Raw genomic sequence first — 16,231 nt, forward strand, 5'->3', positions numbered from 1 at the left:
GTTCCTAATTTTTTTCATTCAGCTTGTTATTCAGGCAGGACATTTGGGGGAAGTGGGAGGCAAATTGACAAGTTATGTGCACAGAAAAGGACATTGGGAAATGTTGCTTCCTGTGTATGTATGTTTATATTTTTCTTTCTCCAAGTTACCAAGAGTTTTTTAATTCATGCAGTCATGTCAATCAAACCGTTCAGCGCATTTTCAGGAAGAACTTGAAGCAACAGCTTCAGCATCAATTGGCTCCCTAAGAGACCATTATGTACCTCTAGGGCCTCTGAGTGAGTCTGGCTCTCTTATTCACCCCAACAAGCCAGGCCTGAAAGCTTTCAAATGAACACTTGGAACTACTGAGGTGTATTTTCTCTCTCCAGGGAAAGTGAAATGCGCACACACACACACACACACACACACACACACACACACACACACACACACACACACACACACACACCCCTGCCACTCAAGTTCAAGTTTTTGTTGTTTTGTTGTTTCTTCAAATCAGATCGGTGTGGCGTTCTACGAGATGCTCCAAGCTGTTGACCAGCACTGCACGCACCTGTCCTACATGGACCCCGTCTGCGACTTCCTCTACCACATCAAATACATGTTTACCGGCGACAGCGTGAAGGACCAGGCAAGGCGAAAAGCATTGTTTATTTGTCATCTTTTGAGTATGGTGTTTGTCAAGCGGCTAGAGGAGACTCATTAGAGTCATGCTCTTCAACAGTTTTGTGTCTTTTCCCTCCATTCATTGACTGAATGCCCGGGTTTCTGTTTGTTATTCAAATAGGCTTCTCCTGACAAAGCTGCTGTGTTAACACTTACATTTGGGGTTGTTACCAGAAGCTTGTGCCTTCCTTTCTTATTTTGACTGATTTATAGACCAAAAGAACATTTTCATTATTTTGTCAGCTTCTTTCCTTTGCCTATCCCAGTTTCCCAAACTCACTGTGAGTGTAGTTCCAATAATCATAGTATATGTCATATACACATACACATCTTGCACTGTTTGCTACTTCCTCTTATTTTGTGTGCCCATTTTAACATCCACATGGACAGTTAAACAGTAGTCCTACAATCGTATTCACATTACTAGTAGACTCTTGGGATTCCCAACAATGCCCTCTCATTACTGCAACCACACCATTAATCTTGTATTAATGTATGGTGTAGACATGACCATCTAATAGTTCTTCCTCAGAGGACTGTCTTATCAGATCAGCAACTAATTACTTTCAATATGCAATTAGAACTCTGTGCACCATCCGAGTCAATCCTTTCGATAGACGTTATTTATCTGACAAGACAACACCATGTCTAAAAATGAACACAGATAAAACTGATTTGACTGTAGGCCATAAACATTTGAGATTGACACTATCCCTTCAAGATACAGAAAAACAAATGTATTGTAAATGTGTTAATTCGAGGCTAGTCTACTGAGATGCTCTCCTGTCCAGATGTAGCAACAACTCACTAAAGAGCCTCCAACTAATGCAGAACGCTGCTGCTCGCATACTTACTTACTTATCTCACCTGTACTAGTCTCTCTGCACTGGTTCCCTGACAAAAGTAGAATTGATTTCAAAGAACATCCTCTAACACTCAAAGCTCTAAATGGCCTAGCTATAAATTACCTAATGAAATGAATTGTTCCCTACTGCCCACCTATTGCAGTGCTTAATTTGTACATACAGAAAGGGTGCTTCTTCAGCAGGCCAGGGGGAGAAAAAAAGTAATGTAAGGAAGCTAAAGGATTTTAACGTTTTACAAACTATTTAATAGTGATACCTTCATGACACCTCTATCACTGGAATAAAAAAAAATACCATAAAATACAAATGTATTTCAGAGAAGTACCAGATCTAGGCAAATAGGTACCAGAACGCAGACAGTCAAAAACTGAGAGGTCCCCAGATCCTGTTCCAATACGTTACGGCTCAAATTAAGCCCTGCCCCTTCATTTCCAGGGTGCATGTCTTCTTGTAATTCGCAAAGGATCATAAAGCACAACAGGAGGCATAATCTTGTGCTATTATGCCCCCCTTCTGTGGAATGATCTTCCTGTTTCAATCCGAGACGTGAATGCCCTTTCCTTCTAGACTAATGATTTAAAGCCCTATATTTACAAGTGGCATTGACACAAATTCAGCAGTTACTGGAGTGGTTGGAACACAGTCTATCTGAACCCAGCCCCAGGAAGTTCCCAATAAATAGCACATCTTTTCCTGTGTATAACTGTGTATAACTTAAATAAAATATTACCTTGCTGGGCAACCTCTCCCCCTCCTTCAACCTCTTCCTCTCTCTGTACGCATATTATTTGTTGTTCTCTTTGGGTGCCTAAGCTGACAAGGGTTCATATTCCAGTTTTTTCCCTTAAACAAATCCGGGTTTGTAATTCCAAGGGGCTTTCCCAATTCCATTCCCTCCCCCCCCCCCCCCCTTCCTATCTCTATGTCTCTACCCTGCCCGGCCCCAAGCAGATGGGTTTCCCCTTTAAGATGAAGTTCTGCTCATGGTTTCTTCCTGTTGAAAGGGAGTCCTTGACCTAGTTGCCTTTGTGCTTGCTCTGTGGGGTTCAGGTTCTAGGCTCTGTAAAGTGATGAGAAACAATTTCAATTGTTATTGGCACTATATAAATAAAATGTAATATTCTTCTCTATCTTCGCTGTCTATGTCTTCCATATTTTATAACCGATCTCCTTAGACCTCTTTTTGTCTCTTTCTTCCTCCCTTGTTCTTTTGGGGGACCTCTGTGGTGTGGTTTCTTAGTAAGTGAAGGATCTGACCCTATTCTCTGTCTCCAGGTGGAGAAGATCATCTGCAACCTGCGGCCAGCCATGAAGCTCCGCCTGCGCTTCATCACACACATCAGCAAGATGGAGCCGGCTGCCTCTGCCGCTGCTAACGCTAACGCACCACAGCCCAACACCGTCTCCTCACCAGCCCCGCAGGTCAACCCCGGACCCTCGAATGTCCCCCTCTCTGTGGCCCAGTAACTGACAGACCTCCACCAAGACACAAGCTTACTCAGTGTCAGTTAGCAGAAGGGCTGGAGGATCCTCAGGAGGCCTTCAAGATGGATACATTGACAAACGAGTCGATGGGGGGGTCCTGGAAGGTCCCCATAGGGCTGTCACAAGTTCCATAGCCAAAAGGACAATGTGACTGATTGTGGTGCACAAGGTCTTTGAATTTTCAGTCATCTGGTACCCTTAACATCTGGGGTGTTTAAGGTCCAATATACCCTGTTCGAAGGCAGATAAGATAGGAGAGATTCTGATACCTCATCTGATCTCAGTTGGTGATGAGGTCTTTCTGTATATGATATTTTTTTTCTATTATTATGTTGCACTTCGGCTATGCTTTGATGTAATCTGTTTTTTTTTTCAAGACAGACAAGCCATGTGCCTTGAGAATATTTTTAGCCTTAGCAATCATGAACCTGAATTTATTTGTCAATGTTGCAGTGTTTTCATACAATAATGCTCAATAAATTTAGTTTTTAGTATATAATTCATCATTGCCCAGTTGCCCTTTTTTTTTATTTTTTAGCAGAAGTCATACACTTCAGGGTCAGACAACAAATCCAGACATGTGGTATGTTTTTATACACAACGTTCTTGAGGTCAGTTCATTTGTGGGTCAGTGCTGCTATCAATCTCCGCCAGTAAAAGCCACACACTGGCCGAGAGGCTTTGGGAACATTGCCTAATGCTGTGCCTACTACACTATCCTCATTATTTGTTTTTCCTGTTAGCCGTAAACGCCCATTGATTCAGGGAGAGTGAAAGGGCTTTGAGCTCGCTGTCCTCATTCACACCAGAGAGTTGGTAGAGAAGGAAGCTACGCGCAGCTAATGCTAATCAGGCCTTTAGCGGAAGGAGGGAGGGAGGCATCTTTTCATGCTCTTTCCATAGCTACTTGCTCCTCTTGTGGAGGATGAATACTATGTAATGGCGCTGTTCATGTTAGGAGCTCTGGCTTTGTGCAGATGGCATGTAAGCCACAAAATGATAATTAAATTAGGACCAGCTGACTCAATGGTTTCCTATAGGTGTCCCTTTATGTTCGTGGTCTTTGTTCAGGTTGATATTTTAGGCCTCATTAGCTTTCTATTTTTCTCTGGCTTTTTTAGAATCAATCGCTCAAGAGCTTGTGAATTGGCAATGGCAGACATGTCTACCATCTTCGGATGAAAAGACCGGTTGTACTCTAGCCTGGCCTCTTATCTGATCAAAAGAGATACACATAATCCCTAATAATAATAATAATTAAACTTTATTTATAAAGCACCTTCCATTCAAAAGAATGCAGCTCAAAGTGCTTTACAGCAAATACATAATGTGCACAAAGAAATTTCATGCATATAAAAATAGACATCAAAGAAACATAAAATCTCAGATATAGTGCAAAAAATAATAATACATAATGATAATAATAATTATTAAAATTATAAAAATTGAATACATAAAATGCATAGCATAAGCAAAGTCAACCTGCCTATTCCTCAGCATAGGCTACATGCCTGCTAGACCCTTGGAACTATTGTTAAAAGCCATTGCTTCAGCCAGGATGTAGTATATGTATTGAATGGTCTTGTCCTCCTTTGTCTTAAGGTCTACGGATGTTACCATTACATGATGGCTAAAAAAGTAGTTATGGTATATGAGGCTCAACTGGAAGAACTCGGTGTGAGTCACCCAGAAGTCCCTTGATTTAAAAAAAAAAAAAAAAATCATCTTAAGTTCTTTATCCACCCCTCAGCTGTACCTCTTGAAAATGACTTCAAAAAGGTCTTGAAATAATAATTCTTGCAACGTCTCAACTCTTATAGATGCCCATTGGATGACCAGTGGGGATGTAATGTGCTTAAATACTGGAGGCTGAGCCACCGACCCAGATAATGTGTTCATGTCTTGGTTGAGTGAATCTTCCTCTTCATTTCTGGTTAATCCTTGCAGAGGACATAAATCTATTACACAACTGTCAGCAGCCAGTTAGATTGCTACACGGGAAAGGGCGTGGTGAGGTTAAACTGCAATAATTACACTCCTGGGCCATCATGGACCTTGGCTACCACGTGTATATGATTGAGCTGTCTGCTCATATTGAGAACCACCTCACTAGATTGGAGGAAATAAATGGTCTCATGAAGCTATAGTGGTTATGTGAGGTGATGATGAGATTAAAGTGTTGATTATGGTGACTCTTCTCTGTGTCAGTGGGGAAGATGAGAATTTGAAAGCCATCGTTCCTTTAACTTGAAAGACATTCAGAGCACTTTAAGATTAGAATGGATAAAAGAGGCTAACATTATAAAAAAAAAATGAAAGACCTTCGTAGCACTTCAAGATTAGAATGGATAAAAGGGGCTGACATTATAATAATAAATAATAATAATACATTTTATTTAAAGCGCCTTTCATGACACCCAAGGTCACTTCACAAACAGGTTGTGAGAATTACAAAACATCTCATAGAAATAAATAAGAAAAATAAAAGTCAGTCAGTCAGTCCATAAGCTATCTTGAAGAAATGAGTTTTAAGTCTGCTTTTAAAGTCAGTAATTGAGTCACAGTGTCTGATGTAGTCTGGCAGTGAATTCCTCAACTTGGGGGAGATGTAGCTGAAAGCCCTCTCTCCCAGGGTGCTGAGGTTCGCCTTAGGAACATGCAGTAGGCCTGCTGAGGAGGATCTCAGTGAGCGGGCAGGATTGTAAGCTTCCAGGAGGTCAGAGAGGTAGGTGGGGGTACTGTTGTGTAGGGACTTGTAGGCCAGTCAATTCGGTAGGATACTGGAAGCCAGTGCAGTTGCATAAGCAATGGTGTTACATGGCTGATGGATTTGGAGCGTGTTACAATCCTTGCTGCAGAATTCTGGATGAGTTGGAGCCGGTGGAGTAGCTTATTTGGGATTCCAGACAAGATGGAATTACAGTAGTCAAGGCGGGATGTCACATATGCATTCACAAGGACTTCTGCACTCTGCTGGGTGAGCGCTGGGCGAAGCCGTGCAATGTTCCTTAGATGGTAAAAGGCACTTCTTGACATACTGTTTATGTGTGCACTGAATGAAAGTGTATTGTCCAGTATGACACCAAGGCTCTTGACCTGGTTGGAGCAAGGGATGGTGCTGCCATCTACACATATGGTGAAAGGTTCCATCTAAGCAAGAGCTGATTTGGAGCCAACCACTAGCAGCTCAGTCTTACTGCTATTAAGCTTCAGGTAATTTTGTGTCATCCATAATTTGATGTCATGGAGGCAGGCAGTGAGTACAGCTGGCGGAAGAGTAGCAGTGGGCTTTGTTGAAAGGTAAAGCTGGGTGTCGTCAGCATAACAGTGGAATTGAACACCATGTTGCCTGAGGATAGTGCCAAGTGGGAGGAGGTAGATGATGAACAACAGAGGGCCTAACACAGACCCCTGGGGCACCCCTCTTGTCACAGCAGTACTCTCAGACTTGCAACTCAGCATTTGAACGTACTGTGTCCTCTCCTTCTTCTTCTTATTTTTATATATATATATATTTGTATATAAATAAAATCCTGAGTCCATCAGGGTATACAAATCTTTGTCTTTCATGAATTGATAGGAGAGAGAGATAGAGAGAGAATCCCAACTACCTAGGGGCATCCTATTGTTAGTATTTATTTTCCAGTGTGGGGACCATGATTACGTAGATTTGACATAATGTGAATTAAGAAATTAAGCTATTTTGAAAATCCTCTCATACAAAAAAGGATGTGTGGAAAGATGAATTTAAATGCATGTTCTTCTCATAATAAAAAAGGGAAATACCCATAGAAAATAAAAAAGTTAATTTAAAAGTGGGACACATTTTGGATTCATGCCGCTAGCCTTTATTTGTTCAAATATAGTTAGGCTGTGAGCAATTGCTTTCACCCCCACCCCCTTTCGCTTTCTCCCACATTATTTTCTAGTTGGCACACATCTACAGCTAGTGAGCGGCAACAGAGTAGAACCAGACCTGAATGCTGATGGGCTGAATGTGTTTCATGCGCTTTGCTTCCGGTACCCTGTCGTGACTCCCTGCTGATATGCCTCGCAAGTTTTGATCTGGGGGCAAATAAAGCGACTAAACAGCAAATCAATTGTTACTGAATTAACTGAGAATTCAATCAACTGGCCGTGTTCCAATGGACTCAAATGTTTATTTTTACGTCTTGGATAAGTCCGTGTAGAGACCAGTTTATCAGGACCTTGCTTTCTTGTTCAAAAGGACATTGTTGACAACATTGAGAGTTTTGTGATATTTCACATTATCTGGAAAGAGGGGAATTGTTGAAAACTGAACTGTTTGTTATGGTGTGTGCGTCTTCTGAATTAGTCCCCACGGGCCAAATCTCATAAAACAAATGCAAATGTTTTGCCGACATGCTATTTACATCCTCCCATGCCTTGGAGTGTCATTTATTGCAGCCCACTGCACACGTGTCGTCATTCATCATGTGAGTCTCAATTGTCTAAGGCTTAGATGATTTTTGTTGTTACTTTAAAATGGAGCCTACCTACAGTTTGTAAGGAGATGGTATTCTGAGGTTGGCCTTGTTTGTGGGTTCTCTGTTGGTGAAACACAGCCCATAGCGTGAACCTGGTCCCCATACAAACTGGGAATTTGGTTACACCAGGGAAACAATGAATGAAAAATAGGACATAGGACCGTGTTTCGAGGGGTTTTATGGAATTTGCTAGAGGCTAAACATGATTCATTACATGTCTGAACATACCACATTGCCTTATATCATTCTCATCAGAATGTTTGCTTTTCTAATCTATGGATAGATTCTAGGTGACATTCCCCACCTGAGGCCTGTGGTTGGTGGTCTGCCTTTACCACAATGCCGGCCTTCCGACGTCATCTCCTCCTGGACCTGACCATCTGTGGCCCTGCTAAGGTGGTTACTATGGTCACCATGCTGACTTCAACAACACCCAAGTGTGGACAAGCAAAGCTCTGACCCCCCCAACCCCCAGGCCCCCTAGGGTGGAAGCAAGGGCACTGCAGCCAAGGTCCAGCTTAGAAACTGAAGTCATTGGCACACAAGCACTTAGGGGTTGATTGGGTTCTGTAATCTGTGTAGGCCAAGCAGGACGGTTACACAAGCAAAGCTGGACGTGGGATGGGTGAAACAGACTGCTTCTGGCAGTCTTTCTCTTACCCTCTTACTACAGAGACTTTCCTAGAAATCTCATTAAAGAAACAATGTCCATGATTACACAAAAACATTTCAAAATTACTTTGAATTTATGCTTGTTATTAAACTCCTGTGGTTTGTTGCAGAGAGATCCAGAGCCAACAGATGCAGACTCTCTTTTTGTCAAGGTATAGTCACATTATAACAGGACAACATTAAATACTCAAGCTGGTTCACGCATGTCCCTAAATGTCTCCCTTCACTGTTCATTGTTGGTTTTGTTTTTATTCTATACTCATACCCAGCAGACACCACCTGTATTAGACCTCAAAAATGTACTATATCACTATGCTCCGACCGAATCTCCAAACGTTCTTGTTGCGCTTGCAAAAAAAGGAGAATAAGTGATCCTTGTGTCATATCCCATCTGTTCCCATGAAGCGTAATCTGTTTCTAATTGAGAGTAATCGACAATCTCGCTGTTAAGACAGCAAGACCCCCCCCTCATCCCTACTGGATCAGCCCTTCCCCTGCCAGACCCCCGGAAGAAAGCGAGGCCATTTGAGCCCCTTGGGCACCCTGGGTCCAGACCACGTATGCAGCAGAAATCAATGCATACTGGATGTGTAGGCAGGCTGGGGAGGGGTGGCCAACTGTGTATGGCTCAAGCGTTGTTGATCACATATCACCACCGGTGGCTCCTGTGTCTCTATGGGGCTGTGGAGTTTCGCCGTGTCACTTGATAGGTCACAATGCGGATGTGACTGAGGTTCCTGTCAGTTTGCAGAGGATGTGTCTGGCGAGGTTGTTTTCACTAAGCTGTGTCTAAGTGACCTTCAGCAAGACATTACGCAGTACAAAAGTCACAACAAGATCCTTTCCTGCTATGAGGTATTTAAAAATGACCTCAACAGCCATTTAAGTAAACCCATATTGCCATCAGAGATTACATATTAGTTGATTAATCAATAAGGCAATACAATTGTCTGCGTGTCAGCCATAAGCTATGCAGCCATTTGTGAAAGGAATCCTAAGGAATTCTAATCATAGCTCAGTTTCATTTTATTGTTAAAGACAGGTCACACTTGGTGCTGATGTGAATGACCGACCATTTGAGGTGTATTATATGGGCACAGACAGGTCGACACTAAAGTGGTAATGTGGCTGATGGATTTGGAGAGAGGCGCTCCTCTAGTTAGTTAAATGTGCCATGTCGACTCTTCAGAAGGGGCTCATTGGCTGTCACCTATTTTTGGATCCTATTTGTGGGTTTTGAAAAGCTGGTCTGTGTTACCTGGCAACATGGGTAAGGACTGCACCCAGCAAACTCAGGGTCTCTCTCTCTCTCCCTCTCTCTCTCTCTGTCCCTCTCTCTCTCTCTCTCTCTCTCTCTCTCTCTTGGTCAAAATGAGGTTTAACTCTTTTCTCTGTGCCAAATGAAAAGGAAGCAGACATCATTTAATCAGTGGAATATCCTAACGGAGTCCCCCATTGAGCTTCCCCCACCGCCTGAAATGGAAAGCTCCCCAACGAACAGCGTGAGAAACATGATTATTAGTCATACTGCACAGAGCCCTGGTATTATTCATCATTCATCATAACAAGTGCATTCATTTTTCTTTGAAAACTGCAGGATACAGAAAGCCTGCGTGTCAGCACAAGGTTCCATGGTTAATGACTCTCCTTTCCATTCTTCTGTCCTTTCTGATAGAGAACAAATCCTTCCTGTTGAGAGCACATGGAGGAAGGGAAATGGAAACACAGATCCCATCTTCTGAGACAGTGCCAAAAGCGATAAAGACATTTTTTTCTGTTTTTTTTCTTCATTGTTTTTTTTTTCTTCTTCTGTGGCAAAAGGGGCTGCTGACGCTCATGTGATCTGACAGGACTGCACACTGTCTACCCATCCTGGCACATAAATGTTATCACACTCCTCACCCCTCTGTACTGGGCAAGTCTCTCTCTTGTCTGTACTTGTTATAATACTGGACCCCCCCCCCCACACACACACCCACCCAAACTCCCCTATCCTTCTCTGTCACGATCCATGATGTTCCATATTTAAGAGCCCAGGCAGGGTTTCCATGGCAACTGGGAGCATCTGGGAGGATTAATGTCACTGGTGTTTCCCCGTGTGTCAGCCAAGTGCTGCACCACAAGGTGACACATTTAATTTCTCACTGCTGCTGAAGTAAACACCCCTGGGTGAGTGTGTGTGTGTGTGTGTGGGGGGGGGGATGAAAGGGGTAGCACCCTCAGCTCCTGTTTAACTAGTGCAAGTGAGTGTATGGAAGCGTCAAGCAAAACAGAAAATAAAAGCCCAAATGCAGTCAGAGAGGAAGGTAGAACAGCCAGAGTGGAGAGAGCAGGTGTCTTATCCCCCTGCCAATCAGGAAGAACCTAGGATTCTCTGATCACAGAACAAAAATGTGTTTCAAAGTATAATTTTTTGTTTGGAGGTCCCACGACTTTGTGAATGTGTGCATAGGTTCATTTGCAGTCACACCACACATCCAGTATTGGGACGAGGCAGTTCTCAGCGTTCAAGGTTAATGTGGTCCTTGACCTCTTGTTGTGCTAGCCGTGAACTACAAATTCACCTGACCCCGTAGATGAGTTCAGTCAACAAAGTAGAGGTCAGTGTTACTGATTAGAATTCACAGACACACCAGCCCCAGTGTTCTGGCATATACTACAGTATAACGTAAGGTTTGGCAAATTAATGCATAAGCAAATGTATCAGCCAGTTAGCAAATTAATTTGTTACATTTGTATATGAACTTTCCCTGTGAAATGGGTTAAATTCTCTTTTTTGAGACTGTAAGTGAGGGAAAAGATAATGAAGCATTACAGTGGATGTCTCTGAAAGGACAAGCACCTTCGTAGTAATGATTAGAATGACATTCGATTCAGCCATAGAGGTGATGAGTCCTCCAGATGACAAATCCCTGTCATTTTAATCACTTCTCCTGTGACAGCAGATAATTAAATCTGCTCCAATCAGTGTAGATGGCCCTTTGAAGATAGTATTCAGTGAATATTTGATGATTACCATCTAATGCATTAAAAGCTCTTATATTTGGCAAAACAGTTGAAATGCTGTTTGTGGAATCAACAAAAACACAGGCTTTGTTGATTCCACATACATGACATTAGCAATAGTATTATTTTATATAATGGTTGTTGGAGCATTGCCTTTCGTATCTTTCCTGTTATTTGTTTGTGGTGTACTATCTTGCAACAGGCACAGTAGTCTATCAGTTTTATTATTACTTAGTTTCAGATGCCAACATATAGGCCAGGGCTTGCATCCCCAGAAAGGTATTCCACTCCTGGCCCTAAAACAGGGTTTGCCAGCTTTCACGCTTGTTCACGTTTGTTTTTCCTGTGTAGCTAGAGTCAGATGTGAGCTTTGTTTGGAGCATAGGGCCGCTGGAGCACCAGCGTACTCTGACTGATTTAATTTTCCTTACGTAGGCGATACGCAGAAGCATGTGCGGTAGAGACATCTGGACTTAAGATGCCCACTGAAGGATCAGCACCAGGAGTTTAACATCCCTTCCCATGTGCTGTTAAAGGAAATGCTGAACATAGGAGATTGAAATTGTAAGAGCATGAACTAATTAGGGAGTGATGATCGCTGGCATTTTCCTCAGGTCCCTTAGGCCTGGGTTTGATTTTTCTCAAAGTGAGTGTGTTATTTTGCTAGTGTGTTATTTCAGAGGTACATTTTTCATCACTTTCACTTTACCACCAAATTACATTCAATTGTTATTTAAGACCCATTGTTATTGGACCTCAGAGGTCTATGGCGGAACATACAAGAGATTTGTTTTGAACAAGCCAAGGTACATAAATGATAATGGCTGGATAGCACATAGGCATGTAAGCGTAAGAGCTGGCTCTCTCATAAGTCCCTCAGAATCTTACACAGTGGCAGAGATCTTAAAAGCCTTTCCTTTCTTAATCTAGGCTCAAAAGCTTGGGGATGAAAACAGCTCCTAGATATTGCCCTCAGTTTCTGCCAATGCATACAGACTGGGAAGTCTGAGAGATCACAAGCGAGACAGAGAGTAGGGCCAATCTGGAGTAGGCTTGAGGAATGCAGTCTATTCTGCTCTGGGCTATTGGCTTTAGCCATTTTATCACTGCCCCCCATGCAGTTTATGCATTGGTTACGACAAGGAGATCTCGAGGGGGTTTCAACAAGCCAGTAATCTCTGGACCCATTTTCTCCAAAGGCTATAATTTGCCAACGGAGTAGAAAGAGATGTGCTTTTCTCAGTCATTGCAGCCTCTTATCATTCATGGCTTCTTCCATTATGCAGACTATCTATGTTTAAATCACAGCATTCCTCAAATGCGCTGGCTTACCCAATCCTCAAGTCTATGCAGTTATCATCAGATAATCAAGCGGTTGTACGTCTTATAGTCAGTGTTGAGGCATAAAAGGGTATGGACTATGGACTGGGTATGGACTGTAATTGGTGTCATATGTGGTGCAGGTGGACAAAATGTGTGTTTGCCTAGAGGACAATGTGAGCCAGGACTGTCTCTGGTTATCTGGAGGTGTCATTGTTGTTAGATTGAGCTGCCATCAACAATTACCATCAAGCAAAAGGAGAGAATCAGGTGCACTAATTCCATTGTGGGTGCGGAGTGAACGGGAAATCTAGGCGATGGATGAGGAGCGCTATGGATGTTGATATGGATGCCTGTTGCTCAGTGTTCATTGGCTGAGGGTAAATTGGAGGGAGTCCGTGCTCCACTTTTGCATGTTACACGCAAGCGCATTCCCAGTTATCCATGACACCTTCCAATGAGTTCCAATTGCATGAAATGAAAGCTAGTTAGTTGTCTAGCTGACGTTACAGTCTCCTCAATTTTACTTATCAAAACCCCCTAGCAACTGCCAGCTGTTAAGACGGTTCTCTAAGCTAGCTAGATAGATACAGTAAGATACAGTTGAATTAGACAACAATGCTTAAACAGGCCTGCCCTCTATCCCTACATGGTGCTTGAAACATGCCTGAGAGAAACAGATCTCCTTTAAATCTCATCACTTCCTCTGACACTAACAGAGGGGTGTTTTCGTTGTTTCCAGTGACAGCAAGACAGAAAAAAACAATTCCTCCAGTGGTTGACTTTCACGTCTTTTTACTCTTGAGGTTGCTATCAAGTGCATATCCAGGTGGACTTAAGAGAAACCTTAAGCCTCCCTTGTCTGGACTAAGCTGATTTACTCCGAGTTGACGCCTCTGATGGTGTGTGCGGAGTAGGTAGCTTGACCAAGACCAAGACTTTGACCCCCTTGATCCCAACGTGCAGGCAGTTCTCACTCTCCCATAGGGCAACCACTGTTGACAAGAGTGTGAACGTGCAATAAAAGGTGACATGGGTTTGACATCAGTGTCACTTCTGTTGAGATTGGAGGCTTCACCTTTGGGGAATGATGATGATGTCATCCTCTGTGTGACTCAAGTCTTGCACAAATAAGGCCCAACCACTTTCCAAGCAGCCCTCTCACAGACACACAGATTCAAATCTACAATGGGGGTCAATTTGTCTGTTTTTGCAATGATCACTATTGGTCTAGCCTCCGTGGCGTGTGTTTGTTGTTGCTCAGTCATAAGAGGCTTTCTCCCACAATGTGGACTACAAAACAACCACGGACTTCAAAAAGATATCTGTTTAGCTCCGCTGGATCAGACCTCAGTCTACATCTATGTCATTTAGATGACAGATGACAAACTGTCCAAATCGCTAGGCTACCCGCTTTTGATTCATGCAGTAATGGGGTGCATGATGCCAGTTCAAAGTAGCGGATCAAAGCTAGATGTCACTGGACAACAGTGTAGGGGCTAAGTTCCATTTTTCTCTTTGTGTCCTCAGAGTTCTTTGAACTCATATGGTCATTAGAAAAAAAACTGTGTGTGTGCGTGTGTGAGAGAGCGATAGAGATAGAGAGAGAGAGAGAGAGAAAGAGAGAGTGAAAGTGTGTGTGTGTGTGTGTGTGTGTGTGTGTGTGTGTGTGTTTTAATACATAGTTATCTAGTGGCCCTGAGGATTTGTAAATTTGATGAGAATGTGTGGTTGGCCATCAGTCAGCTGAAAGGGTGACAGTAATGGTTTGCCTGTCCTTGGCTTAAGTAAGGGCAAATAAAGACTTGCTTCAGCATGGTCCAAGGACATCATCACACATCATGTAAATTAGGAAATCTCAGCTCAGTGTCAACGGAAGAAAAAATATAGCTGCGACATAGCCGGAATGCCCTGTGAGCTTAAAGTAAAAAAGAAGGAACCAATGAAATAATTATGTTTAACTTTCTTTGCCCAACAATTCTCTGACAGTGATTATCTCAATAAGTATAATTTCCCCGCCTTCTGTTGGCACTTAGTTGGTGTTTCCATGGACACATATTCAGTGAGTGGCTTTAATGAAACTGGCAGTTCTCTCTCCTTGATCAGATAGCAGACCTAGCAATTAGCTTCCCATCAATCTCTCGCCTGGCACTGATCCCTTATAAAAGCTGTCACAGCTGAGAGGAAGCCCTGTTTGAAACGAAGGTGGCAGAGCTACATGAACTTGGATAGTCAAGTAGTCAAAAAAATGAACGTGGGTTTGGCATAGATACGGCTATCTTGATCTTATCGAGCCCTTCCTCTGTAATTTTGGCTTTGGTAACTAAGATGTCATCATAGGGTGAAAAGGTGATGAGAAGATAAAGACTATTCCAGCATACGTTACTGACGTAAGTTAGTTAAACCAACATATATGTGTCAGAGATACTCAGCTACTCAGATTCCTGAAATTTCATAGGAGTATTCCGTCTTTTGGCCTTGGGAGTAAACTCTGGAGTTTATTTTTCTCCAATCTCAAGACTGGCACGTGGTGGCATAAGAAAGTTATATGATGGCTGAAGGGCAATGTATTTTTCCTCAGGGAAAAACCTGAACAGTAGGTCTGTATAAATGCAAAGCTATTGGGAAATTGTGGCGTTACACATACAGTTGTTTAGTTGAGTACCCTCTGCAGAGGCGACTGCATGTAACAAAGTAGCCATTTCCCCACAGCCTTTGAGCAGTCTAATTAAACACTGTTATCTGCCTTCGACCAAGGGTGATTGTTTCGTTGCTGTTCCAAGTTGCAAACATGATCTCTGAAGACGATGACGTGAAAGAATGTTGTGGGAATAGCCATAATTAACCAGGAAATTGATTTCATAAACTCAAATTATAAAAAGGTCCTACTGATACAAAGGCATATGGCAAATTCACAGTGGTTAGCCTGCTTATATATCCTTTATGGACTTGGGCTTGGCTGTTGCGCTGCAATTCATTTCAGTTCACTGTAAAAATAAATGTTTGCATCATTCTGTATAGTCACATATGATATTTTAAGTCCTTGTGTTGTATGCAGTTCTCGTCTTTAGGGAGTACATACCATGACAACATTCTTTATTCTGGGGGGTGGCTGGCAGTAGGATATTAAATATGAATGCACGGCAGGCAGGGTTTTTCTGTATGCATTCGTCACAAACAAAATACTGACAAATGATATGAATATTTATGCTTAGCCTGATTACACACGTTTCTTGGCCAATGAATGGGCACAAACCAGAGGGGCCAGTGAGCAATGTGATAAACCATTTAAATATTAAAATGATCTTTCTCCTTGAATGACCCGTTTCTCAGGTAAACATGACAGTTTTAATTATAATTAAGGAAAACAGAAAATGGAAGTTACAAAACAAACCCCGTCCCAGTTTTTAATTGTATACATGGACTCCCTAGAAAATGGTGATCATAGGTCCAGACTTTCTACTCCTGTGTAAGCAAATATTGTAGATTACATTTACAAGGAACACAGACAGTAAATACAGCTGAAATGTATAATACTGCTGGTCAGGTTGGAACTTAATGCAATCAAACGAATCCTCAACCATGATCAGCTGATGGCTTTAAAGATCTTAGGTAAGCGGATACCTTCATTAAGCATACAGGTCCTGGCGTAGTCTATTATTGCACTTAGTGAATGTGTATCTTTCACCGGGCAAAGGACTCAAG

General features: G+C 42.4%; 1 protein-coding gene across 1 annotated transcript in view; it reads left to right on the forward strand.

Moving 5' to 3' along the window:
* The window catches only part of med23 (mediator complex subunit 23), a 43,678-nt gene extending 40,259 nt beyond the window's left edge, over positions 1-3,419 (forward strand). Inside the window, exons 28-29 of the mRNA XM_080831905.1 lie at positions 503-634; positions 2,811-3,419. Coding sequence (XP_080688031.1) covers positions 503-634; positions 2,811-3,002 — 324 coding nt within the window. The 3' untranslated portion in view covers positions 3,003-3,419. The remainder of the gene's footprint in view (positions 1-502; positions 635-2,810) is intronic.
* The last annotated feature ends 12,812 nt before the right edge of the window (positions 3,420-16,231 follow it).

This window comes from Sprattus sprattus (genome assembly GCF_963457725.1).
Source record: "Sprattus sprattus genome assembly, chromosome: 2".
NCBI classification, from domain to species: Eukaryota; Metazoa; Chordata; class Actinopteri; order Clupeiformes; family Clupeidae; genus Sprattus; species Sprattus sprattus.